The sequence below is a fragment of the Phocoena sinus genome, chromosome 3, assembly GCF_008692025.1.
Source record: "Phocoena sinus isolate mPhoSin1 chromosome 3, mPhoSin1.pri, whole genome shotgun sequence".
In the NCBI taxonomy this organism is placed as follows: Eukaryota; Metazoa; Chordata; class Mammalia; order Artiodactyla; family Phocoenidae; genus Phocoena; species Phocoena sinus.
Genome location: NC_045765.1, coordinates 141,327,276 through 141,355,215, shown reverse-complemented (window position 1 = coordinate 141,355,215; position 27,940 = coordinate 141,327,276). Strand labels below are relative to the sequence as shown.

The following is a 27,940-nucleotide window of genomic DNA, read 5'->3' as shown; positions in this document are numbered from 1 at the left end:
TACTGTACTCAATGCTTTAGGTACTCAATGCTCTGTGCTGACCTAAATGGGAAGGAAATCCAAAAGAGAGGGGATGTACATATACATATAGCTGATTCACTTTGCTGTACAGTAGAAACTAATACAACATGGTAAAGCAACTGTACTCCAATAAAAATTAATAATAAAAAAAGACCAGTGAGCAAAAATAAATAACTTACAGACCTGAAAAAAAAAAAAAAAAAGAAGAAATTTCACAGCAAATCTGTGTGCCAAAGGATAAAGAAAAAGATTTTTTTCCCCTCTGTTTTGTTTTGTCCATGCCTAATGTGGAGAGAAAAAGTAAAGCAGTGTACCTCTGTTTGGGGTGGACAGGTGGCCCAGCGGATAAAAATGACAAAACCCTAGATTAGAGGATGAAGCTTAGAGGCAAATGGGAAGGGACTCCTGGGGCTAAGAAAGACCCTAACCTCAGAAGTGTCCTACAAGTTCATCACTGTGTCTCCTAAATCATGAAATGGTCATTTTTATTTCTTTTTCTTTTCTTTTCTTTTTGTTTTTGGCCGTGCTGCATGACTTGTGGGATCTTAGTTCCCCGACCAGGGATTGAACCCGGGCCCTTGGCAGTGAAGGTACAGAGTCCTGACCACTGGACCTCCAGGGAATTCCCTGAAATTGTAATTTTTAAAGCCCAGGTGTAAGAATTATCTTTTCCCTTGTATGATAACCAATAAATGCATGGGCATATATTACATAATAAACATAATTGTATGATTACAAATCAGCCTGGGTCTATTGCCTGCCAATTTCATTTTTTATCATAATGATAGCTACAAATGATTAGGTAATTTTTCCACATCAATATCCTAATCCTTCTGAGCTCCTATCACACAAGATATCATTTCCTCCCAGGAGAGCTCCAAGTTATACTGTCCACACACTCTTTTCACATGGTTCCTCTCTTATGTCACACAGGCAATTGTTCTGAGAGTTGAAAGTGACTTTAATAGTGAAAAAATAAAAATTGAAAGTCCACAGATAGGGAGAAGCTTAGACAGCATGTAGTATATTGAGAAAAGGGAATATTATCCAGCTATTAAAAAGGTTTAGACAACATGTAGTATATTGAGATAAGGGAATATTATCCGGCTATAGGGACTTCCCTGGTGGTCCAGTGGTTAAGACTTCGCCTTCCAACACAGGGGGTGTGGGTTCAATCCTTGGCCTGGGAGCTAAGATTCCACACGCCTTGAGGCCAAAAAACCAAAACATGAAATAGAAGCAGTATTGTAACAAATTCAATAAAGACTTTAAAAATGGTCCACATCAAAAAAAAAAAATCTTAAAAAAAAAAAAAGGTGCTATAGATCCATATGAACCGAAGGGAATAGACGGTCATATGACAGTCATGTGACAAGGAACAAGATGGAGACAGCATCATCCCATTCAAGGCAGAATAACACAGAGCTTTAGAGCCTGGACCTTGGAGCAAGACGGCCTGGGTTTCAGCATTAGCTGTGGGAGCTTGGCCAAGTTACTTCTCTGTGTCTCAGTTTCCTCATCTGAAAATGGGAATAATGATGACAAGAGTACCGTCAAAGAATCATGTGAATATAGGACAATGCTACACACTCAAAGGAAGTCTTAATGTTTAAATATTCCCCAAAAAGATGCCTTTCAAAAATGGTCACTTTCCTGTCTAATGAATTATAGTTCCCAGATCTTAGTTTTTGAAATATTTAGAAAATTTTATATTTTGCATATTTTTATTTGGCCCTGCACAACTGATAATATTTTCCATCATTACATAGCATATGCATGAAAAATTGATCCCCACATAATTTTGACACATGATAAAATCTTTAGTTTGTATTTAAAAATGGAGTCCAATATTCTATTTGCCTTAAGTCCTTATTCCAAGATTTTTAGTTGTAAACAGGATAAATATTTATAGTTTTAGCTCAGCTCAATAAACTGAGTTCATGTCTCCAGGTTAGTACCCCAAATGGTAAGATCTATGATTTAAAAAGAAAAATCTCCCCAAATAAAAAAATAGAAATATCACTTTAATAAAGTGTCATTTATATCGGACATTTCTTACCCTAGAAGTATACTTATAGGCATTTTTCTTTATGTGTCAACTGTGACATTTCACCATCTTTTAATATATTACATGAGGGAAATAAACATCTTCATGGCTAATTTTAGCAAACTTCATTTGCCAAACATTTGTTGGGCATCTAGTATATGCCAAATCATACTGTGCTTTTAGTAAAGTTTGTACTTATATATATTTGACAGTTTGATCCATTGGCAATATTTCCTTTACTAAGCTCTGGGTGTACTTTCCTGTATTTTTTTCAGACAGCCTGTTTTCCCTCTTCTGAGGTTTTGGGAATTTGGTCTAGCAACTTAGAAGAAGTCAAAGCAAACTTCTTTGGTAGCTCCTGTGTAATAGAGGGAAAAGTATTCCTATTTAAGGGGGTCCCTATGCTGTGGCCACTCTCTGGGTGGGTCAGGAGTCAGGTAGAAACATTCTGCAATAATCCATTTTCTAAAACTCAAAGCCTCCTATTCAAGTTCACTGATAATATTTGGTTCTTTCTTCCATATCCCCCAAGAAATCCCTGCTGTTTCTGAGCATTGTTTAGAAAGTACACTATTGATTTTTTAAATAAGAATTTTGAACCCCTCAAAACCATTTTGAAGGGAATCAAAAGCTTTCTAATTTTAAACCAAGGTTGTGAAAGTATTTGCATTTGAGATTTGAAGCATTTTAAGCAAGACAGAATATCAAACATTCCACGAGTGCCTATTCTGTGGTAGGCTCAGTACTAAAGGCTCCTGGAGTATTGGCTCATTTGATATGCATTGGCACCCACAGGGTGGAGGTTATCATTGCCCCCATTTTACAGAGAAGAAAACTGGGCCACTGAAAGTGAAGCAGTTTGCCCAAGGAGAAGCAGGAAGCAAAGAGGAGAACTTGGATTTGTACAGACTGTCTGGCTCTGGAGACTGTTCACAACCACTGTGCTAATGCATGAGACAGATGATGTCCAGGAGTGTGTATGGGCAACACTGACTACTTGGTAGGAGGATGAAAACGGAAGTGATCTGATACACAAACTGCACCCTCATCATTCATCATTTTATCCTTTTCCTCTACATTCCTGATCCTACGGGGATAAAATACTAGAGTATAAATACGATATTAGAGCCTTAAAAACCACTTGAAATGGATTAAAATTATCTGATTTTAAACCTGAACAATTGAAAACATGTCAGTGTTGAGAAAGTGTAAAGCATTTTGAAGTAATTTACCTTAAAGCATTCTTAATTCTACACAGGCAGAAAGGACTTCCTAAAATTGTCAGTATTTAAGTTGGAACCTCAAAAAGGAAGTGTGTGGAAGCTTTGCTTTGATATTCTGAATGCTGAGAACATGCGTGGTTGTAGATTCTTGGCTGACTTTGAAAGCTGACTGGGCTACGTTCTCCAGCATTCTCAGAACTGGTATTGACAATGTTTGGCTCTTCCGGACTGTTGATTGTTGTCATTTGTGTCACGTACACAACTCAACACACTGGGCTCATGTCGGTGGAAAACTCAAACTCTAGAGTTTCCTGTCATCCTTAGTTTAGATAATGTTAAAAGTTGCTACGACTAAATAAAAATAAAATAAAAATAAAATAAAAAACTAAATAAAAAACAAACATAGAGGTCAAACAAGTAGGTTGGCGGAACGGTCATGGATTCCCCATTACTACTTTTAGAAGAATGTGGCATTTCTGACCCTAAGTCTGAACGATGCTATTATGAAAGTGAACTTTAAAATGTGTGAACAAAACCAGGTTGCTGAGGGGATTGTTATCAGTTATTTTTCCCAGACAGAAGTCAACATCTCATGGCGGGGGAGGGGGAGAGGGGGAGAGGGGTTACTAGGATATTTTAGCACTTGTACAAGCAGCCATTCTTCATCTGTCAAAGAACTGTAAGTGAAGAAAAGAGACTGACATGTTGAGAAAGAAGTTTGAATGTGGAATTTATCTATTTGACCAATATTAATTAAGCTTCTGGCACAAACTGGCCACTGGATTAGGGGCTTTTTAAGCAGACGAAGACAAGTTGGGCCAGGATCTGCATTCGGGGACTGCTATTCTGGTTGGGGGAGATAGATCAGAGTCAAAAAAAAAGTTTTCCTGGTCATATGATGCCTCAGTGAGGCCACAGAACAAATACCCAGTCCTTTGTGAAGAGACCAGGGTTTAGGAGTCAGAAAAGCCTCCTTAGAAGAGGTGAACCTTAAGTTCACTGTTGAAATGTGTCTCCCAGATTGACAGCATATTCTAACTATTTTGAATATTCCTGTTAGAGTGAACAAAGATATGGTTGGAGACACAGTCTAGAATAACACTTTCCAATGTAGTAGCCTCTAGTCACATGTAGCTTTGCTTAAACTTATGTTGATTACAGCAAAATACAATTTAACATTTAGTTCTTTGGTTTCCCTAGCCACATTTTAAGCTCTCAACAGGCACACGTGGCTAGTGGCCATTGCACTGGACAGCGCAGGCACACAACATCTCCATCACCACAGAAATTTCTACTGTTCAGGGCTGGGGAACTGAAAGCAGACAAGCACTGCTAGAGGGTCAGTTTTAAGGGGTGCGTGGCAAGAGCTAAGCCTGGGGGTAGAGGTTGCAGCCAAAGGATGGAGGTCTCACATGTCATACCACAGAGTTCAGACTTTACCCACTGGGCTAGGCATTAGCAAAATTTTCTGTAAAGGGCCAGATTATAAATATTTTTGGCTCTCAGAACCACATAATATTTGCTGAAACTGTACAACTCTACTGTTGTAGCATGAGATCAACCACAGACAATATATAAATGAACAAGCGTGATTGTGTTCCAATAACATTTTATCTGTAAAAACTGACAATGGGCTGTATTCAGCCCACAGACCACAGTTTGCTGACCCCTGCACTAGGCCGTTAGGAGCCCCCTGAAGGGTTTGAAGCCAGAAAGTTGCATAATTAGATGTGTGCTTTAGAAAGACCATTCTAGTAGCAGAATAAGGATGGGTTTAAGGAGTGTGAGATGCAAATTGTTAATAGTCCTGTCAAAGAGGATAAGGGCCTGAATTCTGAATGCAGCCTATTGAATACGGCTGGAGAGAAGGGAATGTGTATGCGCTTTTAAGTTAGGTGGTGGGGCAGTGGTGGCAATGGAGATTAAACGACGTAGAAGTACAAGGCTCAGGTGACTGGGTAGGCGGTGGCTGTATCATCTTGGCTGCACCAAGTTATACAATATAGGAAGGACAGATCTGGAGAAGGATGATGACTTCACTTTGGGTCAGGTGGCATTTGAGATGCCACACATGTGAGTCATTAGCAGAGGGTAGTAGCTGAAGCCTTGAGAGTGACAGAAAATACCCAGAGAGGGCGGGCAGAGGGAGAGGGAGGCAAATGATGGTGCTTCGAGTGTTACCAAAATGGAAGACATTTGGTAACAAGAAGGAATTGTTACAGGCACAGGGAGGAAAACCAGGGAAGGATGGCATTGCAGAAATCAAGGGAAGATTGTCAAGTGCTGTTGAGAAGATTAAGAGGATTCCATTATGTTTGGCAATTAGAAGTCATTTTGAGAATGTTTTCCTGAATAGATATCATAAAAGGAAATAAGATATATTAATGGAATGATAGCTATGACTTTTCATGTTCTTGGTTTGTGTGTGTGTGTGTGTGTCTGTGTGTGTGTGTTTTAAGCATTAGGATTCCTTAAAAGCAAGGAGAAGGTTAGGGTCCTTTGAATCTGCCCTTGTACATTGATATGGTCCGGCAATCACTCTATTTGTGGCTGGAAGGGCAGGTGAGATCTTGACTGGTCTTTTATGAGGTGATCTTTGTGCAAACCTCTTGGGAGAGCTTCATGCTTTGAGTGCCAGAAAGCAGCTAGATAGCCTCTTAAAATGATATGTTTTCTGATTTTAGGGTATGTGAGAACAAAAATGGACTTCTTAAGACAAGGCACCCTCGAGTTTTATGTAAGAACCACGTTTGATATATATAAATGTTTTATCTTGAATCCACCTTAATAAAAAAAAAACTAGATAATAACAGCTTTAAAATAGAATCATGTGATTTGGGAGTACTCCATTTCACAATTTAATGGTCAAAGGATTAGTCATCCCTTCAATGGAGGAGTTTCAAATGATTTATAGCCACCTCGAAGAGGTTTATATTAGGAAAATATTTTACATGCCTAGTGGATGAATATAACTCACTCAAACTTTGCATGATTTGCTGTTTAAAATTTTGTCTTAAAATATGGAAAAACTGACACAAACATGCTTGTGGTTTTCAAGAGTATTTCGTGAGAGAATAAGAATTGGTATTTGTTCCTGAAGGAATTGCTTTAGTAGAGCATGAAGATCTAAGGAACACGCATTTCTGAACACTTTAAATGACTTTTACCTCTCTAAACCACAGCAAGGGAAAAGTGAAGTTGAATGACAATAACACAACAATAATAGCAATAATGACAAAAATAAAACAAGGACCTTCTTCATCACCAGTGACCAGTTGGCTCACTAGGTTGGATGATGGAGATTAGCCCTATTAGATATCAGAATATATTATACAATAATAATTGAAACGGTATGACACTACAAAAATAAGATACAGATGGCTCAGAAGAGAACCATAATATATGATAATCTAAAAATAACAAAAATAGGGAAACAGAATATGCAAATAGATATTATTTTAACTTCACAGTGAATTACTTCTGTAAGTCAAAATAAGTGGCAAATAGACTGTAAAATTAAAAGGAGGGCTTCCCTGGTGGCGCAGTGGTTGAGAGTCTGCCTGACAATGCAGGGGACACGGGTTTGTGCCCCGGTCCGGGGAGATCCCACATGCCGCAGAGCGGCTGGGCCTGCGCGTCCGGAGCCTGTGCTCCGCAACGGGAGAGGCCACAACAGTGAGAGGTCCGCGTACCACAAAAAAAAAAAAAAAAAATTAACCTAATGTAACTGAGAGTGTTCAATAGTAATTGAAGAAAATTTATTTAAAATGGTTCTTTAATATTGTCTTATTTATTAATTAACCTGAAAAAATTAAAAATCCCATTCTGTCAGTGTATATATCCATACAGTACTAACAAATTTATTTATTTATTTTTTGATTACCTTTAGGACTTTAAGAAAATCATCCAGATTCAGAAAACAACTATCAATTATATGCATGAAAATGTTTATTGCAATTTTTCTAATTGGAAGAATCCTGGCCGTAACCAAAATATCTAAGTAAATTATGATATCTTAACATCATGGAATGTGTTGCAATCGTTAAAAGAACTGTGAGCAACATGTAACAACATGGAAGAATGTTCATGAATTACCTTTAAGTGAAAAAATGCTATGACAATTATGTAAGAATATATATATATTCACTTGTAGATAAAGAATGAATGGGGCTTCCCTGGTGGCGCAGTGGTTGAGAATCCACCTGCCGATGCAGGGGACACGGGTTCATGCCCCGGTCCGGGAGGATCCCACATGCCATGGAGCGGCTGGGCCCATGAGCCATGGCCGCTGAGCCTGCGCATCTGGAGCCTGTGCTCCACAACGGGAGAGGCCACAACAGTGAGAGGCCCGCGTACCGCAAAAAAAAAACCGAATGAATGGTCATATGATATGAGGGAAATAGTTATGACTGGATTATTTCTCTTTTCAAATTTCTTTTATTTTGCATAACAGACACAAAAAGAAAAAAAATCCATTGTGCACAGGAGAAGAGGCAAGGAAGCAGAAGTCAACCAACATAAATTCATTCTGATTTTTTTAGAAAACGTCGAAGCATATGTCTTAAGAGAAAGGCTCCTAGCAACAATTTAGTACAGTTAACTAGTAATCTGATACTAACCTACTAACAGCCACCTAGAGAAAGATAGACTCATTCTAAATTTATGAAACAAAACAGTAAGTTCCCATCATGCCCTACCTCTAGGCTATTCTAGTGCCATTTCTTTGTAGCCTAGAGAGTCAGCCAGGTGAAATGGTTTAGGCAGAGGCCCTGGAGCCAGTCTGGGTTTGGATTTTAGTTCTACCACTTACTTGCTCGTTGTGAATTGTTTAGTTTCCTTTGGTTTCCAGATCCATAAAATGGAGTAAAAGTAGTATATCTCCCAGAGTTGTAAGAATTTAATGAACTGCTATTTTTAAAACACAGCACAGTGTCTGGCATATAGGAAGCACTTAGTAAGATGTTAGCTATTGTCACTATATTTCTTATTTCCTTAGTAGAAAATTTGAAAAGTGATTCAAACCTTGATATAGCTCCAGACAGTGCTATACTAAAAGGAGGAAGATAGAAACAATCCATTTTTCTAGTCCTAAAGAAACGTACACTTTTATTGCCAAGATTATCTAGCCTATTAATCTATTATTTGAGATTCCCTGAAAGTTTTTGATAGTAAGATGTTTCTATAAAATCAGGAAGCCACTTAAAAATTTACAGTGCAAAAAAGTGAACTCATAGAAACTCCTTGAAGTAGATTTATTACAGATAATTCTCGAATATGAGTAAAGAATATTTCTTTTTGCTCTTAAAGAATCAAAAATCTAGTTTTATTTCCATGAAATAAAAATGTCGATAAAAACTTCCAATACCCATCTAGGGAGCCTGAACTTTCCCTACTCTGCAGAGACTATACCAATTACTCATTATGAGCCCTTGGGAAATGTCAATGACAAAATCTGAGATAAAACTGCGTGAGCTGAGAGGTTGGCTTACAGTTTCTGAAATAAGAATTCTGTGTTATAATCTCTGTGTTTCCCATGATTTAGCAGAAATGGATTGGCATGTATATCCTCATTTCTGTCTCAAGTGAGAATTTTGTTTTAAACTATGTAGTTACTAATTAAATCAGGAAGATATTTACTTTAATCAGATTAGGCTCACGTAAAATTATGAGTCAGACAGCAAACATGTATTGGCAGCTTAAGGTATGCAAGATAGCATGGTAGGATGCAAAATAACTGGGGAGAAAATGCATTTGAATATTAGAGGTGCTTGATGAGAATTTCAAGGCATTGACAAGAGAAATGCTGAAGGCATGGCAAGTCAAGGGGGATTAAGAGTGGGGTAATATAGTCTGAAGTCAGGGAGCCTGATTCTTCCAGCTCCATTTTTCGTTCTCAAGACTGCTTTGGCTATTCAGGGTCTTTTGTCTGTCCATACAAATTGTGAAAGTTTTTGTTCTAGTTCTGTGAAAAATGCCAGTGGTAGTTTGATAGGGAATGCATTGAATCTGTAGATTGCTTTGGGTAGTAGAGTCATTTTCACAATGTTGATTCTTCCCATCCAAGAACATGGTATATCTCTCCATCTGTTTGTATTGTCTTTAATTTCTTTCATCAGTGTCCTATAATTTTCTGCATACAGGTCTTTTGTCTCCTTAGGTAGGTTTATTCCTAGATATTTTATTCTTTTTGTTGCAATGGTAAATGGGAGTGTTTTCTTAATTTCACTTTCAGATTTTTCATCATTAGTGTATAGGAATGCCAGCGATTTTTGTGCATTAATTTTGTATCCTGCTACTTTACCAGATTCATTGATTAGCTCTAGTAGTTTTCTGGTAGCATCTTTAGGATTCTCTATGTATAGTATCATGTCATCTGCAAACAGTGACAGCTTTACTTCTTTTTTCCGATTTGGATTCCTTTTATTTCTTTTTCTTCTCTGATTGCTGTGGCTAAAACTTCCAAAACTATGTTGAATAATAGTGGTGAGAGTGGGCAACCTTGTCTTGGTCCTGATCTTAGTGGAAATGGTTTCAGTTTTTCACCATTGAGGACGATGTTGGCTGTGGGTTTGTCATATATGGCCTTTATTATGTTGAGGAAAGTTCCCTCTATGCCTACTTTCTGTAGGGTTTTTATATAAATGGGTGTTGAATTTTGTCGAAAGCTTTTTCTGCATCTATTGTGATGATCGTATGGTTTTTCTCCTTCAATTTGTTAATATGGTGTATCACATTGATTGATTTGCGTATATTGAGAAAAAAAAAAAGTTCATGAAGACCCTAGGGGTAAGATGGGAATAAAGACACAGACCTACTAGAGAATGGGCTTGAGGATATGGGGAGAAGGAAGGGTAAGCTGTGACAAAGTGAGAGAGTGGCATGGACATATATACACTACCAAACGTAAAATAGATAGCTAGTGGGAAGCAACCGCATAGCACAGGGAGATCAGCTCGGTGCTTTGTGACCACCTAGAGGGGTGGGATTGGGAGGGTGGGAGGGAGGGAGATGCAGGAGGGAAGAGATATGGGAATATATGTATATGTATAACTGATTCACTTTGTTATAAAGCAGAAACTAACACACCATTGTAAAGCAATTATACTCCAATAAAGATGTTAAAAAAAAAAAAGAGTGGGGTAAGAGTGAAAGGTGGAAGGTTTCTCGAAGGAAGAAAATGGGAGCCATGCATTAAAGGAAGGGTCAGACCTGGTTGCGCAGAGCAGAAAGTGGAGAAGTAGCACAAGTATAGCTATAAGAGGAAGATCTTAAACTCTCTGTAGTGATATGTCTAGAAAAATAATTACTAAAATGTTAACTGCGTTTTTTTTTTCAGATAGTGAAATTTTTACTTTCTCTACATTTTCCTATATTTTTGGAAAATATTCATCATCATCATGCATCTCACTTTTATAAGAGGGGAAAACAATAGAGCTACATACTTTTAGAGGAAAAAACACTTTTTGCTGATATCTCAGTGGATAAATGGAAGCTGTACAAATAAATGCACTGGTTAAGAATATAAAAAATGGAGTATTATACTAAAATACCCAGCTCCCTTTGCCCAGTTTTTTGACCTTAAACTTTTTACCCCACTTTTTATTATGAAAAATTGCAAGCATATCCAAAAGTTGAAATTGGAATTGAAAGTGAATGCCAAAATACATCCCCCCTCCCCAGATTCTACAATTGTTTGCATTTTGCTATTCTTGCTTTTGCTTTATATCTATTCATTTATCCATTCATCTTTGTTTTTTGATGCATTTCAAAGTGAGTTGCAGACATGTATACCCTGTTTGATACTAAATTTTATCCACCCACCAATTCCCTCTGCACACATACACTAGTCCAGAACCTTCCAGCCAGCTGTTATGCACTGAAATCTGATCTCATCTCCCATATCTAGACACAGCTCCCAATCCAAACACATCCCAAATCAGCTGACAAACCAGAAGGCAGTTTGCCAAACTTTACCCTGACTGTTTCTATATATCCAGAACTATGTAATTTATTCAACTCATAGGATATTAAAGCCAGAAAGGGAAACTATCTGCTCTGGGGTCAGCAACTCCAACCTTTCCAGGAACTAAGCAGGTAGTATAAAATGTGGGTGTCTCCTGTAAGATAATCCAGTGGATCTGATAACAAAGACTGACCCACCTCCGTGTGGGGAGGTGACAAGGAGCAGCAGAATGATCCAGGGAGTTGAGAAAACAGAATTAACACTGGGGCAAGACTTTCAGCCTCAGCCTATGGTTCCAAGGGCCTGGCATTTTAACCACAGCTCCCTTTTTGTCTCCTCTGAGGGCCTAGGACACCTCTTAAAGGCACGTATTTGTTAGAATAACTGAAAGTGTACACTGTTAAGTAGAATCTTTCTTTACTTAAAAGTATTTATGGATGCAGTATTTATTGCCTCTCAGTTAAACACAGACCTTAATGGTGCAAACAGTAGCACAGATATTATAAATGCAATGATGTGATATATGTCTAGTTTTTGCACGTTTCTTGCCCAAGAAGGCAATATTCCCCCACCTCTGGTGGATTGACTACCTGTCTGTAATGAACCCAAAGAAGAGAGAAACCAGTTTTCTCACTGATCAAAGGGTAGATGTAGCGTCATTTCTCAGAAATGTGCCTGCATTTATATATATATATATATTTTTTTTTTTTCTTGGTCTGTGTGGCTTACAAATTAAATAGAAGGCATTACCGTGTGGAAGTGGGGAAGAACGGTGAGAAAAATGGGATGTAGAAGGGTCAAAATGTATAGAAACTATGTCTGGTTTTTCATGCCCATTAGCCACCTAGACATGGTTATTTGGCCTACTTTCTGGAACTTCCTCCCTCTCTCCTTGCCCTGCTTATCAAATTCAACCAGTGTTTGCTCAGGTTGGCTAACTTTTACATCCACTGAGAACTGAAACCATCTATTGATACTTTTCACGTGTGCAGTAGTTACAGGTGGACGTTGCTTAGAAATCAGAAGTTATAACAATTCTACCCTCACAGTCTTTTCTTTGTATGCTTGATAATTAACAAGAGATAGTTTGGAAACTCCCCCCTCCCCCAACCCCCCTCCCCATGCCGGGAAACTAATTTAAACAGTGTGTATCTCAGCCTTACTGTGTTGGTATGGCTAGTTCTGCTACTAAAAAAAAATTCCACCCAGGCCTGAAATGCTGTCTCATGCAGTTGTGGGTACGTGTGATAAAATTAGTTTCTTTTGGGTGAATGTTCTCTTGTGATAAAGTAAACTCAACTCCTTTTCTTCCAAAGTTATAATGAATAAAATTGCCAGTAGTTCTTTTGGACTATGCCCATACATTGACAAATCAAAATGTATTAATGTAAGTTAAACCTCCTAAATGTCTATCTATTAAAGGGTTTTTACAAGATTTCACATGAATTCTTTCAACTTAATGTCTGTCATAGATCAAATTCAGCAGATGTTTATTTCAACTCCACTTCTTTTGATTTCTACCAGGATTTACATAAGGATTGAATTTATTGTTGGCTTATCAGTTTTTGTAGTTCAAAACTGACTACAGACCAGTGATTCTGAGCTGTGGTTTTACAATCCCACTAGCTGGTTTTAAAAGCCATATAGTAAAATTCTGAACATTTTTAATTAAAAATGTTATTTTTTATTGAATTAATATTTAAAAGAGCATATAGCATTTTGAGGAAAAAGTGAGTCATAGAAAGCAAAAGTTCCCAATATGAAAAAAAAGAGAAAAATTCTTTAAATGCTTTTAAAATTCCCATTCTCAAAACACTAATTTTGGCTGGTTTGTTTTGCAAGTTCTTTGCATGTTTTACTTATAAAATAAATAAATAACTTAGAAAAATTTTGTATAGCTTTTGCTATGCAACAGACATTATTCTGAAGACATTCATTTGTAAACCTAATTAAGCCTCACAACAACCTTAGTAAGTAGTAGGTATAGTTATTCATTTTTTACACATAGGGGAACCAAGGCACAGAGGGGGTAAATTGATCAAAGTCACATAGCTGAAAATGGGCAGCACTGAGATTCAAATAAGGAAGTCCAACTCCAGACCAGACTCACTTTAAACTCTATTCACTAGAAGTTTACCAGTTTCCACTTAGATTTCCTGAAACACTGGGTAAGACTTGGCATAAGTGATCATCAAAATGGGTTAAGCAATAAATAAATAACTAAAGCAAACTTTGGATGTTTGAATCATTCAGGGAACTTAAAAAAAAACAGTAGCTGAGCCCCACCCAGGCCAGCCTGAATCAATATCTCTGGGGTGGGGCTTATGTAACTGTATTTTAAAGTCAAACAGCCGATTCCAATGTGCTGCCAGATTGAGAGCCACTGATGCAAACTTCTAGCTAAGTCTTAGTACAGGGGATCTCAAACTTGAGCATGCATCAGAATCACTTGGAGAGCACGTTAATACACAAGTGGCTGGGTCTGACTCCCAGAACTTACTCAGTCTTGGGTGGAGCCCAAAGATTTCCGTTGATTTCCCAGTTCAATGATGTTGATGCTGCTGGTTTAGTGACCACACTTTGAAAACTACTGTCTTAATAAGCTGGGATAGGGATAAAGGTGGGTAATAGAGACCTGGAGGAAGCTGGACTAATTCTAGTGTCTCATCAGCCCTGATGCTGACATATTTCCTCTACTTTGTTGATTTACCCAATAACACTGACTGAGGATGAGAGAAGAAAAGAAAAAGGAAAAATATGAAGCTAAAGGGAAGTGAGGGAAAAGATAGAAGAGGAATTAACCTCTTCAGTAAACTAAAATCTGTGACTCTCTCACTGATCTAATCACCTGTCAATGATAGAATATGAAACGAGAAAATTTAACGATAGCTACACTCAAAAAGAAATGCACCTTTCTATGTCAGAAAGAGAAAAGAAACATAAAATAGTGAGACTGGAAGACTGGAGGGCTGGCAAGGCAGGCTGTTGGTTTAGGGTACAGAAGTATTTATTAATTCAGCTCCTATAGGTAATCTGAGAACCTGAGCTATAGTCACTCTTTGAAACCAAGGGCAAGGACAGTTATGCTTTTTTCCCATCCTTAGCACCATGAAAGGAGACCGAATGATCAGTGCTAAGAATTGCCTGGGGATAGACCAGCAGTTCTCAACTGAGGATGAGAACATGGCAAGGGGAGGCGGGGAGCACATTTTGTAATATCTGGAAATGCTTTGTGTTGTCACAATGATGGGGACAAAGGTGCTACTGGATCTAGTGGGTTGGGACCAGAGATTCTGCGAAACATCCTACAATGCAGAAAAGTGCTAAAGTTGAGAAATGCTGGGCTAGAACCAGGATCTGGACCAAGATGCCAGTTGACTTAGTAATGAATATACTAAGTGTGCAAAATTATTGTGGGCCTGTATCAGCTGTCAATATAGACCTGGTTCTGGGCTGGAGGAACCTCAGAAAGAAGTAGTAGAGGTAAGCACAATATTAGAGATGGCAGATAGAAAGCGAAAACTAAGCAATCAACCACAAAAACCTTCTCAGATGGGTCTACCACACAATTTCAAACTACAGGAAGAAGACTATTAATAAGAAATAAGAACACAATGAAATCAACAATTGAAAGATGAGTTTACCTCAAGTTAAATTAAAATAATAGAACAATCTGAAAGTGACCTTAAGAATTTAGGATATATCAAGAAAGAAATGAATAATACCTATAGGAGAGCATAAGAATATTTGAAACAAAAATGGGCAGACATTAGGCAAAAACAGGTGATTATCAAAAACAACCAATTTAAAAAACTGGAGATAAAAACTTAACCATTGAAACATAAATTCAATATATGGGATAAAATATGGTTTGGACACAGATAGGGTGAGCAACTATCCTGGTCGGTCTGGGACCGAGAAGTTTCTAGGGCATGGGACGGTAGTGCTAAAACTGGGAAAGTGCTGGGCAGACTGAGACAATTGGTCATCCTAGACACAGATGAAGAAAAACTTAGTGAACTGGAAGAAAAAGTTGATAAACTGATTTAGCATTCATCACAGAGGAACACAGATAAACAAATTTGGAAGAGAAGTTAAAATCATGTAGGATAGATTGAGTCTATCTAGCTTTTACCTAACAGGGATTCTAAAGAAACAAACTAGGGAGGAGGAAATGGTAGAGTAATAGTTTTTGAAGAAATAGTAGCTGAGAATCTTTTAGAATTGAAGAAAATCATTAGACTTTACATCAGGGGTTGGCAACTACAGTCCATGGGCCAAATCCAGGCTGCCACCTGTGTTTATAAATAAAGTTTTATTGGAACACAGCCACAGCCATTTGTTTATGCCATGTCTACAGCTGCTTTCATCTACAAAGATAGAGCTGAATAGTTGTAACAGAGACCACAAAACCTACAAAGCCTAAAATATTTACTATCTGGCTCTTCACAGAAATGTTGTAGATCCCTGCTTTAAATTGCTACTCTGAGTACCAAGCAGGATAAATAAAAATCAGTTCACATGCCTACGAAGCATAGTAAAGCTGCAAAACATAAAGACAAAGAGACATCTTGAAAGGAATGACAGAATTTCACCTACAAGGTAAGACAATTAGACTTGATAGCATACAATTCTGCAACACTAGAAGGCAGAAGCCAATGGGGTAAGTCTGTAAAGTGCTGAGGAAAAGTAACTACCAATTTAGAATATTTATATACGGCTAAACAATCATTTAAGAGTAAAGTCAAAATGAAAGTGTTTTCAGTTATACAAAACCCAATATACATTGTAGTATATAATATTACTCTTCTTCCAAATGGGTATCCATCTCTGCTATTACCCTGAATGCATAAAAATTATACATCCCTACATCTCTGTCCTGTTTAGCTGAGGCATGTCTATGCAACTTATTTTGGCTGATTAAATGTGAGTAAAAGTGAAGTACATCTCTTCCAAGCAAAATTGTTAAGAACTAGAAATAGGGTTGGAAGGTTATGTTAAATGGGTAATTGCGTTTTGTTTAGGTTCTTGCTGTGTTTGGGAGAATATTAACAGAAATACTAAATAGTTGTAGAAATTGTTAGAAAATAGGTAAGAGCATGTGTACTTGGGTAAGAAGATATATGAATCCAGAGCACAAGAGTAAGATGTAAGAAACAGTGATAAACATGGAGTTTTATGAAGTATATGGACCCGTATGACAGAGTTAAGAGCTTAGAAGCAGAGTCACACGTATGTGGGAAATGGACATAGGACAAAGGAGGCAACAGAAAGAAGTAGGGGAAAGAAACAGACTAAAATAAATGGTACTTGACAATTGGTTATCCATTGGGAATATATTGGATGCCTACCTCACACCACAAGTATAAATAAAGTCCTGATTATTAAAGACCTAAATATGAAAATCAAATCTTTAAAATATTTAGAGAAAAGGTTAGGAAAACAGCTTAAAATTTGAGAGTAGGGAATAACTTTTTTAAAAACGACATCAAAGCAGAAATGATAGACTTATTGTAAAATTTGACAGCATTAAGATTGAAAACTTCTGTATAAAAAAGAGACACTAAAATTAAGTAAAAAAGAAGCCATAGATTCAGAGCATAAAATTAGCAATGCACTGACTGACATAGAATTAATGCCCAGAATACATAAGGAATTCCTATAAATCAACGTGAAAAGATAATGTGTAAGAAAATGAACAAAGCACATGTGGCGAATCTACAGAAGAGTTACCTGAACAGTCAATAATCTTATGAAAACACATTCCATCTTAGTAATAATCAGGAAAATTGAAACCAAAATGAAGTAGAGTTTTGCTATGCCGACAAGGGCTTAATTTCCAAAATAGACAGACAGCTCATACAGCTCAATATCAAAAAACAAACAACCCAATCAAAAAATGGGCAGAAGACCTGAAAAGACATTTCTCCAAAGAAGACACAGATGGCCAACAAGCACATGAAAAGATGCTCAATATCGCTAATTGTTAGAGAAATGCAAATAGTATGGAGTTTTCTGAAAAAACTAAAAATAGAGTTACCATATCATCCAGCCATCCCACTCCAGGGCAAATATCCAGAAAAGACGAAAACTCTAATTCAGAAAGATACATATACACCGATGTTCTTAGCGGCACTATTTACAATAGCCAAGACATGGAAGCAGCCTAAATGTCCATCGACAGATGAATGGATAAAGAAGATGTGCTATATCTGTATCTATATATAATAGAATATTACTCAGTAATGAAAAAGAATGAAATAATGCCATTTGCAGCAACATGGATGGACCTAGAAATTCTCATACTAAGTGAAGTAAGTCAGATAAAGACAAGTTTTTATGATATCACTTATATGTGGAATCTAAAAAAATAATACAAATCAACTTATTTACAAAACAGAAACAGGCTCACAGATATAGAAAACAAACTCATGGTTAACCAAAGGGGAAAGGAGGGGAAGGGATAAATTAGGAGTTTGGAATTAACAAATACACACTACTGTACATAAAATAAATAAACAACAAGGATTTACTGTATAGCACAGGGAACTATATTCAATATCTTGAAATAACCTATAATGGAAAAGATTTAGTTATATACATATATAACTAAATCACTTTGTTGTACACCTGAAACTAACACAGTATTGTAAATCAAGTATAGTTCAGTTAAAAAAATTTTTTAAACAAAGTAGAGTTTTGCATATAATAAATTCTCAAAACTCTATCAATAAACTTGACAAAACCAAGTTTTAGGGATGATGCAGAGAAATGGCAACTCTCATACAAGGTTGGCGAGAGATGAATTGATACAATGATTTTAGAGAACAATTTGCTAACATCCAGTAAATTTAAAGGTGCCCAGACCCTCTATGCAAAAGAACATTTACTCTAGTACTGTTCAAAATGGAAAATAATGACAACGAATTCAACATTGGAGAATAGATGAATAAATTGCAGTATAAGTACACAGAAATTCAATAGGTTGAACCAGAGCTGCATGGGTCCAAATGGATCCATATTGAAAACATACCAATGTCGAGTGAAAGATTGCAAATGCAGAAATCATAAAAATAAACCGGGCAAAACAATATGATATAGTATCTTATGGATACAGGCAGATGAAATAAAAATATAAAAACATGGCAGAGAAGGCGAGACAGCACTATCGGAGCAGGTGTTCCTCTGCTTGTGGTAAGAGGGGTATGGAACTGGGAAGGCCAAAAAGAGGGCTTCAACTTTGCCTTTTTTCGTTTTGAAAAGATGGCAAAATGGCAATAATATGAAAAAATGGTAACGTGTGGACTCTGGGTGGTGAGTATGTGAGCATTTGTTATGTTATTTGTTTCTTAACATACCATAGTATTTGAAAAAGAGAAGCGCATGAGAAAGAAGGGGCAGATGGAATGCACCTCCAAGAATTGGGGAAGTGATATTGAAGTTACTAAATCCAGAGCTGGAGCCCCGCACCCATTCGCTTCCAGAGAAAGCGTGTTGCACATTTAGCGGCTGCTCATACATGCTCTAAACAAGTGCCTCTCATTTCCTCCTACGCGCATTGACCTGTGGATGAACGAGGTCTAGAATTTGAACCTCTCGCTCTTGGCTTAAAACTCGCTTGTCCATCGACAGATGAGTGGATAAAGAAGATGTGGCACACGTATACAATGGAATATTACTCAGCCATAAAAAGAAACGAAATTGAGTTATTTGTGGTGAGGTGGAGGGACCTAGAGTCTGTCATACAGAGTGAAGTAAGTCAGAAAGAGAAAAACAAATACTGTATGCTAACACATATATATGGAATTTAGAAAAAAAAAATATGGTACTGACGAACCTAGTTGCAGGGCAGGAATAAAGAGGTAGACATAGAGAATGGACTTGATGACATAGGGTGGAAGGCGAAGCTGGGGTGAAGTGAGAGTAGCATCGACATATATACACCATCGAATGTAAAATAGTTGGCTGGTGGGAAGCAGCCGCATAGCACAGAGAGATTAGCTCGGTGCTTTGTGACTACCTAGAGGGGTGGGATAGGGAGGGTGGGAGGGAGGGAGACGCAAGAGGGAGGGGATATATGTGTATGTATAGCTGACTCACTTTGTTATACAGCAGAAACTAACACACCATTGTAAAGCAATTATACTCCGATAAAGATGTTTTTTTTAAAAAAAGAAAAACGTGGGACTCAAAAACAAAAAAACTCGCTTGTCATAACAGAGGAGCTTTTTTTTTTTTTTAACGTATTGGTACAGACCTTGCAGCAAAGGGGAAGCAGTCCATTTTGCAGAAGCAGAGGATATAAATAGATCGAGAGTAGAGAGTAGGGGTGTACGTGAAGGGAGTGTGTGGAGGTGAGTGAATTTCTATTTGGGGACAGTAGTGTGTCATTCAGGACTGTGACTGACGCCCTCCAACTTACGTGATAAGCTCAAGAATCACCGCTCTCCATGAAAGAAGTGGCTTGGAACCCCAGCTTCCAGAGGGATTCTTCTAGCTCAGATTTTATTTTCTGATTTCCCTGGAACACCAGCTCTCAAGTGGGCCTCCTCTGCAGCCCCTCAAATTATTTGCGGGGCCCCAAACCCATCATCCCCCTCAGAAATCCTTCACAAATTAAACACCTGGCTGTGTTTAAATTTGGCGTCAAAATTTAAAGGATGAGGGAGAGAAAGTCAGTGGTGAAGCTCCACACCATGGTCAAGGCTGCCTGGAAAGAATGCACGTCACTTCAGAAGTAGCCCTCCCCTCAAAATGTGAATCGGATAATGACACTCACTCCTTTGCTTGGGAGCCTCCAACGGCTGCCCGGGTGAACAAAATAAGATGAAATTCCTTGTCATGGCCCTCGAGACCCTGCAATATGTGACGCTGCCTGCTTCTAGAAAACACCTCTTTGCCTCTCTCCTCTTCTCTTGCTTTTCCTCCTGCCACCCTATCTTCTTGCAGGTGCAAGCTGTCCCCTGCCTCTTGTCTTTTGTCCCTGTCATTTTCTGTGCTTGAAATGGTCTTTACTGCCACCTTCCCTGTGCCCAGCTTATTCTCGCTCTTCGGTGCCGCAGTTCTCAACCTGCACCGGACACCACTTCCCCCCTTAAGGGTTCGAGTTAACTGGTCTTGGCTGGGGCCTTGAGAATGGGTATGATTTATAAGCTACTCACGCGATTCTAACGTGCAAGGAGGGTTGAGAACCAGCGCTGTATCACGGCATCGAAGACCAGACCACTATCTAAAGAGGATGTTTCCTTCGTATATTCTATCTCAGTTCCTTATTTACCTCCTTCAGAGCTCACTGCCTGCTAGTTTCCTTATTTGTTTACTTGAATTAACTTTCCATCTTCCAGGGAACAGTGGTTCTCCAGGTGTGGTCCCTTGACTAGCAGCATCAGCATCACTTGGAACCTTATCAGAAACGCCAATTCCCAGGCTCCTTCCCCAACCCTCCAGGTGATTCAGATACTTGCTAAAGTTGGACCCACTGCGCTCAATGTGAGCTCCAGGAAGCCAGGACCCACCTGTCTTCACCCTGCCTTCTTGTCCAGCAGAGCCCAGCGTGGAACAGGGCCTCAACAAACCCTCACTGAATAAAGAGTGATAACACATTTCTTTTGTTAGTTGCTTACACGTGAACTGCAAGCTGACCGAAAGGAGCAAAACAAACGAATAAAACCCCCAAACCAATTTTTACTTCATTCCTTAAAACCTTCTAAGGTTTATTGATAAAAGATTTTTCCCCTCACTAACTGGGAACATACAAAAATTTGTGCATGATTCGATATCTGCCCCTCCCTCTTTTTCAGAAAATCTGCAACTTGAAAGGTACCTAAACATACTTGTCGTGTGGACAGGTATCATTCTGTTATTTCCAGTTAAGGCTGTTAAGTGACGTAATTTGTCTAAGGTCGCAGATTAAGTCAATTTCCACAGGACCATCTGTTTGAGAAGTAGAATCTTACTGTCGCTGCCTTCTGCTTCTGAAATGTGGAATCATAAAGAACATTATGGAACACCTAGCCCACCCTCTACTTTAACTGAGCTGCTTGAGAGAGCTGGAAAGCCGAGTCAAGATCCCACTGCGGTTTATGGGGAGGCTGGGCCTGGAGCCCAGCACTCCTTGCCACCGTGTAGCTAAAATCTATCATTCTTTATAGCTGATATCCTTGTCCTCACAAAACCCCACGTACTTTTCCACCTAATTCCCACAAGTTTCTACAGTTCCTCTGCCAATAAGTTATAGGAAGAGGGTGATAACAGGTGAATTTCCCAATAACCACTTGGGCCATGATGTGGTTCCACTTTCTGATGCTCCCTTCCTGCACTCAGCCTGGAGCAGGCAGAGTTAGTCACACCAGTAACACAGCAGGAGAGCTTGGAGGGAAGGCGAGGCATTTGAGCATTGAATGCCCCTCTCTAAACCCTGGGGTGGAGAATCACAAGGCCAGGAACCCATGTAGTCTCTTATCCCAGTGGCTTTGCAAGATTTCAATAAAGTGAGCGTTCTGAAAATAGGATATAATTCATAACGGTAACAGCAGAAGAAGTTACAACCACTGACTCCCAGATCAAACAGAGGTGGTCACCAGCCTGAGGAAAGGCCCCTGGCCCTCCTAAAAGCCAGTCCCGGGCTTTTCTAGGACCACCTTGCTGTCTTCCTCTGTACCTACTTTTTCTTGGATGCAGCATAATGCAGAAAAACTCAGGCTCTGAGAGCAGACAGAATTGTGCTCAAATTCCAGTGCTGTGGACTCTGGAAATTCAGTAGCTGTGTGGCTGCGAGTAAGGGAATCACCCTTCCCAAGACTCAGTTTTCTCACCTAGGAACTAGGGACGATAGCAGTAACTAACTATTTGTAAGGATTGTTACAGGGATTTAATGAGATGGCGTATGTCAAGGCTCACAAATGCTAACTTCCATTGTATTCTCCTCTTTGTGTTCATTGAAGTCTTTATGCCTCCTTAGGAAATCATTTATTTGGGGCTGGAAGGAAAGAAACCAACATTCATTCAGTGTCTGGCTGGGGCCTGCACTTTAATAGGTGCTTTGTAATCACAATTTTTTCGCTCCTTAAAACAACCCTGCGAGATAGTTACTGTCATCATCATCAACATCTTCATCACAGTTGGACAAGGAAACAAACTCAGAGCTCAAGTGACTGATGAAAAAAACATACAACTAGTAAGCAAAGCATAAGAAGCCAGGAATAGGGACTTCTCTGGTGGTTCAGTGGTAAAGAATCCGTCCTGTAATGCAGGGGACACGGGTTCGATCCCTCGTCAGGGAAATAAGATCCCACATGCCGTGTGGCAACTAAGCACACGTGACACAACTACTGAGCTGTTGTACCTCAACTAGAGAGCTTGTATGCTGCAAACCACGGAGCCCGTGTGCCACAACTAGAGAGAAGCCTGTGGGTCACAACAAAGAGCCTGTGTGCCGCAACGAAGACCTGATGCAGCCCCCCACACACACACAAAAAAGCCAGGAATATGGCCTTTTGACTGATCTATGATGTCTTCCAAGGAGAAAAAGTAGAGTTTTTTCCTTCTTGTAATATGCTATGTGCCTTTCTGTAACTTGTCGTAGAATGTCAGAGGCAATGTTAGGGAGAGAGAAATTAAAGGAAATCTACTTCCTCTTTAAGTATATCCTTGATATGCTATAAGGATAGGCATGTATATACCATAACTACCACTGGGAAATTCATTTGCCATGCATTATATAGTAGGTAAACTTAAAATATATTGTTTAACAAGAGGGTAACTGTGTTCAGAGTCTAAATATATGTTTTTTCACCTACCTATTCTTCTAGTAGTTCTGACAATGGAAAATTATAAGGCAATGTATATAAAAGAATGCTTATGACAGTCTTGTCTATATTACCATAAAGAAAGAAAAATAAAATAAGAAGCAATCTCAATGTCCAGCTATATGGAACTAAAATAAATTATGGAATACAATGCAGTCATTAAAAATGATTCATTATTAAAAATGCTATCATAACTCAGATATTATTCAAGATATTTTAAATTATAAAGCAAGTAAGGAAATAGTTTATAAAGTATGATAGTACTTGTAGAAAATTATATTTATAAGATATAGTTTTAAATGACAAAATTCTAAAGGGATCTGTATTAATTTAACAATGACTGCCCCCTAAGTGATAGAACTATAGAAAACAAGTATTGTGTCATTTCTTCACTTCTAAGAAATTTTCTTTAGTAATATGCGTTACTTTTGTAATAAGATGGTGATCTCTTAAGAAAACGTTATATGTAACACCAAACACACACTATCCAATTAAACCTCTCTCCTTTTTTTCTTCTATTACCATCTATTTTTCCCTAAGAAAATGCAAATTACCCTGTCAACCACAGTGCCCTTATTTATTTTTGAAGAGCATATCGTAATTAAGGTCAAGATCTTTTCTAAGAATCCTGGATCTGAAGACCGAGTTTGGAAACACCAGAGGGACTTGTAAGTCCCATCTTGATAGGTGACCACCCTCCTCTACAGATGAGGCTGCAGGGACAGCGCACGGGCTACCGTTTCCTCTCTGTGGTATTCCCCTCCCCGTGACTCTGCAAGTCTGACCTCATCTCTTCTCTCCCTCTCTTTCCCCTATGGTGAGGTTACGTTCTCTCACCTCTGCCCGTTCCCCATTCTGGTGCAAGAGATTTTAGACTACATACTCATGCCATGAATCTTTCTACCCTCTCTATTCCAGAGCCTACAGTGCACTCCCTGCCCCACTGAGTACCTGCAGGGATCATTGCCTCAGTCCCCATCTTCCCACTGGGAGGTGACAAAGGAAGTAATCCTCTCCGTAACAAGAGAAGGGATAACCAATCTCTATCTTCTAGCGGCTGAGGAGTCTGGGAGGGGTGCGTGGGATAGAAAGTTGACTCTCTTCTAGACTCTGTGAACCTGAGAACGCCACACGTATGAGAACACAGCCAATTATACAGCGAAATAATAGGAAACTGTAGCAGAATCTTAATGCTGTAGTTCAGCTACTTTATGGATTAAGCTAGTTTTTATGGTACACTGGGAACCCAGTCATGATTTTAAGTGCACTCCACACAATGACTTTCAATTAACTTTGGAACACAACCTGTCCCTAAGATTTGGACTACTTGGACTTTGCTTCTCTTAATTAAAATAATAAAATGCATTTTTCTAAACAAAAGAGCTCCTCTTGTAAAATTCACCATGTTGTCAAAATGGCACTCATCCTCAGCAATATTGCCCAACGTATATCACTGGGGTTCTCTTCAGGGCTCCAAAGTACTCATAAAAGGAAACGACTGCACTTCTGGTTGTAGCACCCAACCATCTTAAGAGGCAAGACAAAGAATGCAGCTTTTCTTTCTTTAAGGCATAGCTCTTCCTCGATTCTGAAGGCTAGAATCAGAAAAGGGAACTCTTGCAGCCACCACAGTCCCTCAGCTGATATAATAAAGCCTTAGCAGCCTTATAAGCAAATGGAAGTACGATGAGATAAGCAAAAATTCCAAAGCCTTGGAGGACCTGGCCGTGAAGCACTCCCACACCTCTCCGCTTTATGTAGAAAAGATTAGACGTTTGCTAGGAGACCAAGGAGAGTCATAAAATCTATTACTTACCATTTTTATTGAAAAGAGTTGACGTGCCTGGCACACAGTGACCCCGAAGATGCTGTAACTCGGACAGTGAATGTGCAAGTTAGCTATGCAGGGTGTACTTCCTTTTTTGAACCGTGTGGTCTGTCCAGTTTTCACACATTGATATATAAGGTTTATTTGCATGTTATCTCAGCCCTCGGAGCATTTGTATAACTGGCCAGGTTTATCCAGTTATTATGCTTTAATAATATGAAAACAGCTACAGGTGAAGCTTTGAAGTCTTAAATATTGACACAGAATTTTTTAAAAAGTGCCTGAATTGTAAACTCTGTGTATGTTATTAACCCATTTTATATAAAATGTGTGTTTGTGGACCTATCTATGTATCTATTTATTTATCTGCCAAGGACCCACATTAACATGTTAACAGTGGTTCACTTCGGTGGAGGTATTATTACAAATAATCCTTATTTTGTACTTTGCTGACTTTCTGACTTTTTAATTTTGAATATATGGCACATTTAAAACAGAACTATAATCTTAAAAAGAGCAAAAAGATCATAATAATTTTAATCATCAATTCCAAATGCATTTAAATCTATCTCACCAATATTTGAATGGTGGACATATTTTAAGCTTATCATAGGACGTTACTCATTTCATTAAAAATATAAAGTACATGTCAGTCTAGGTTCTTGCGTTAATTTTTTGGTAATATTTGTTAGCATCAGATGCCTCAATCTCTCACACTGGTGAACTAGATATTCTTGAGTTAAGGGCATAATATTTGATCTCAACTAGTCAGAGTTCCCACCAATCTTCTCTAGTGCTTGTTTGAACTCATTCTGGTACTTGGATTTTTACCTCCTTTATTTTTAATATATAGTCTCTCTCTCTCTCTCTCTCTCTCTCTATGTATATATATATATATATATATACTGATACTAAAGTAATTTTAAGAGTAGAAGATCATCTTCATGTCCTATTGCAAAGGAAAGGCAACTGACTTCTTAATTTTGGGTTGCAAATTTCTAGATCTTGTATGTACTACCGCATTAACCTAGTAGAGAGACACCAATTTTTTTCATTTGATCCTGACCTAATATTAATTACTACTGTGACAATAAAAATTCTTTATTAAATGGATACTCCCTATTATTTATTTCTTAAAATGAAAATATTTTTCAAAATCAAGATGTGGTTAGAAATATGGATAGAATCATTGCCAGGACAAGGCAGAACGGCAGGGCAAGGGTCAGGTCCCAGGGGTAGAAAGGAATTTGAGATTGCCTTGAAACTGTAGGTATTTTAAAGAGAGGTAGGGCTTGAGGACTTGAGGATAGTCTGGAACTAGGAGGGTAGTCAGAAATTGCACTGTCTCTGGCACATAATAAATACTCAATGAATTAACGGAGGAGGAAGATCAAAGTAAGGCAGATATGAGAACCATGCATTCTTTTAGACATAAACCATTGCCAGAAGACCTTAAAATGGAGACATTCTCTAGCTTAACTGAAAAGCCTCTCATCCACTACCTGTTGGAACAGTACAATTTAGGGTCTAAAGCAGAGGGTTTTCATCTGGCAGCACGTTAAAATCACCCGGGAAGCTTTTAAAAATCCAAGTTTCCGGGCTTAACCCCAGACCATTAAATAAAAATCTCTACTTTGAGACCCAGGCATCAGTGTTTTTTAAAGTTCCCCAGGTGGCTTCAAAATGCAGGCAAGCCCAGGCTCTAAAAGGAGGAGCAAGTGACTCGTACGTACGAGGAAGATGACAGATTAGGAGGCAATAACTTGATAGTACTGTAGAAATAATTCTGATGCTCTGACACTGTTTACTACCAAGTTTACCAACATATTTTCACCATGCGCTCCATGATAATTACTTATTCTTGGTCATTCTATGATTTTCTCTCTGGGCCGGTAATTTGGACAAAAATTACACGATAAACGGAAATCGAGCAATTTCCATTAATAATGTAGCTAACTGTACAAGTCTCTCGTTAAGAGAATGTTGAGTTTCAATTTATTCATTTGAGTTTCATTTCAATTTGTGTTTATTTCTAATTGCAGATTAAGGTGATTTTTAGTTGTTATTGACATAAATTCAGCAGTCTCTCAAAAATATATTTAAGAGAAGTATCTTGGCTAAGAAAAAACAGGCTAGCTGTAGCTCTCATCCATAACTCACCAATAAGTTTTTATTTTTAGTTTTTGGAGCATAATCATTTTACTTAAAAAAGCATGTTTCAAGTATCACTTATGTGAGCACATTTCCTGTGAACTCAATTAAGTATGTAAATCCTTGAGCGGGAAGAGGAAACAGGAAATGCAAGAAAGCTGACACACAGTATAACGATACCATCTGAAGAAGATAAAGTTATTTTTTTGTGGTATGGGCGCTGCAGTTATTCCTGCTAGTGGAAGGGAGAAGTAGCCTAGAGAACACAAAAATGGTTATAATTCTTCAAATCTCTTCATAAATTTACATTCTAGAGAACTGTTTCTGTTCAGGCAATGGTAAAATGAGGCTGTCTTCCTGATACAAAGTGACAGCTAGATGGAGACTGTGAGGCCCAGAGACATGGTGGGGTTGGGGGAGACTGGTGAATCCAGCTTCATTTTTTTTAAGTCAATTTACAAGATGGAAGGCGAGAACACTAATGACAATGTAAGTAACACTACTTATCGAGCCTTATTTAAAAACGTTGTCACTGTTGTATCTATCAGGTTTTAAAAGGAGCCTGGTTGAAGTTGTTAGCACAGAGGGTTAGAAAGACTTATATACTCTTACACAGTTTCAGCTTTATAACCTGAATGGCTAACATTTTAGAAAAGAAACAGATGATCATCTGCTTTACGTGACCAACAATCACAGGCCTGGGCAAGAGCCCTGAGATAGGAGAACAGGAGGATGTCGAGTCTTACCTCTCCCAGAAAGCCTTCTGTGCCTCTGGCTCACTCATCTCTCCCTTTTTCTGGACCCTGCAGACTGCACCACGAAATGAAGCTCTGATATGTTTCCCTTTTATGGTTCTCCCATTGTATCGGTTGCATTAAGTTTGGCCCCCTAACCAGATCT

At 38.5% G+C, this 27,940-nt stretch overlaps 1 protein-coding gene across 2 annotated transcripts in view; it reads right to left on the bottom strand.

Moving 5' to 3' along the window:
• Positions 1-24,980, bottom strand: part of FYB1 (FYN binding protein 1) — a 178,296-nt gene extending 153,316 nt beyond the window's left edge. The window contains exon 1 of one of the 2 annotated variants that reach the window (XM_032626744.1): positions 24,878-24,980. In XM_032626744.1, the coding sequence (XP_032482635.1) occupies positions 24,878-24,880 (3 nt within the window). In that variant the 5' untranslated portion in view covers positions 24,881-24,980. Of the gene's footprint in view, positions 1-24,012; positions 24,129-24,877 lie in introns of those variants that run through there. The other variant, XM_032626745.1, reaches the window with a different exon arrangement.
• Positions 24,981-27,940: the final 2,960 nt, after the last annotated feature.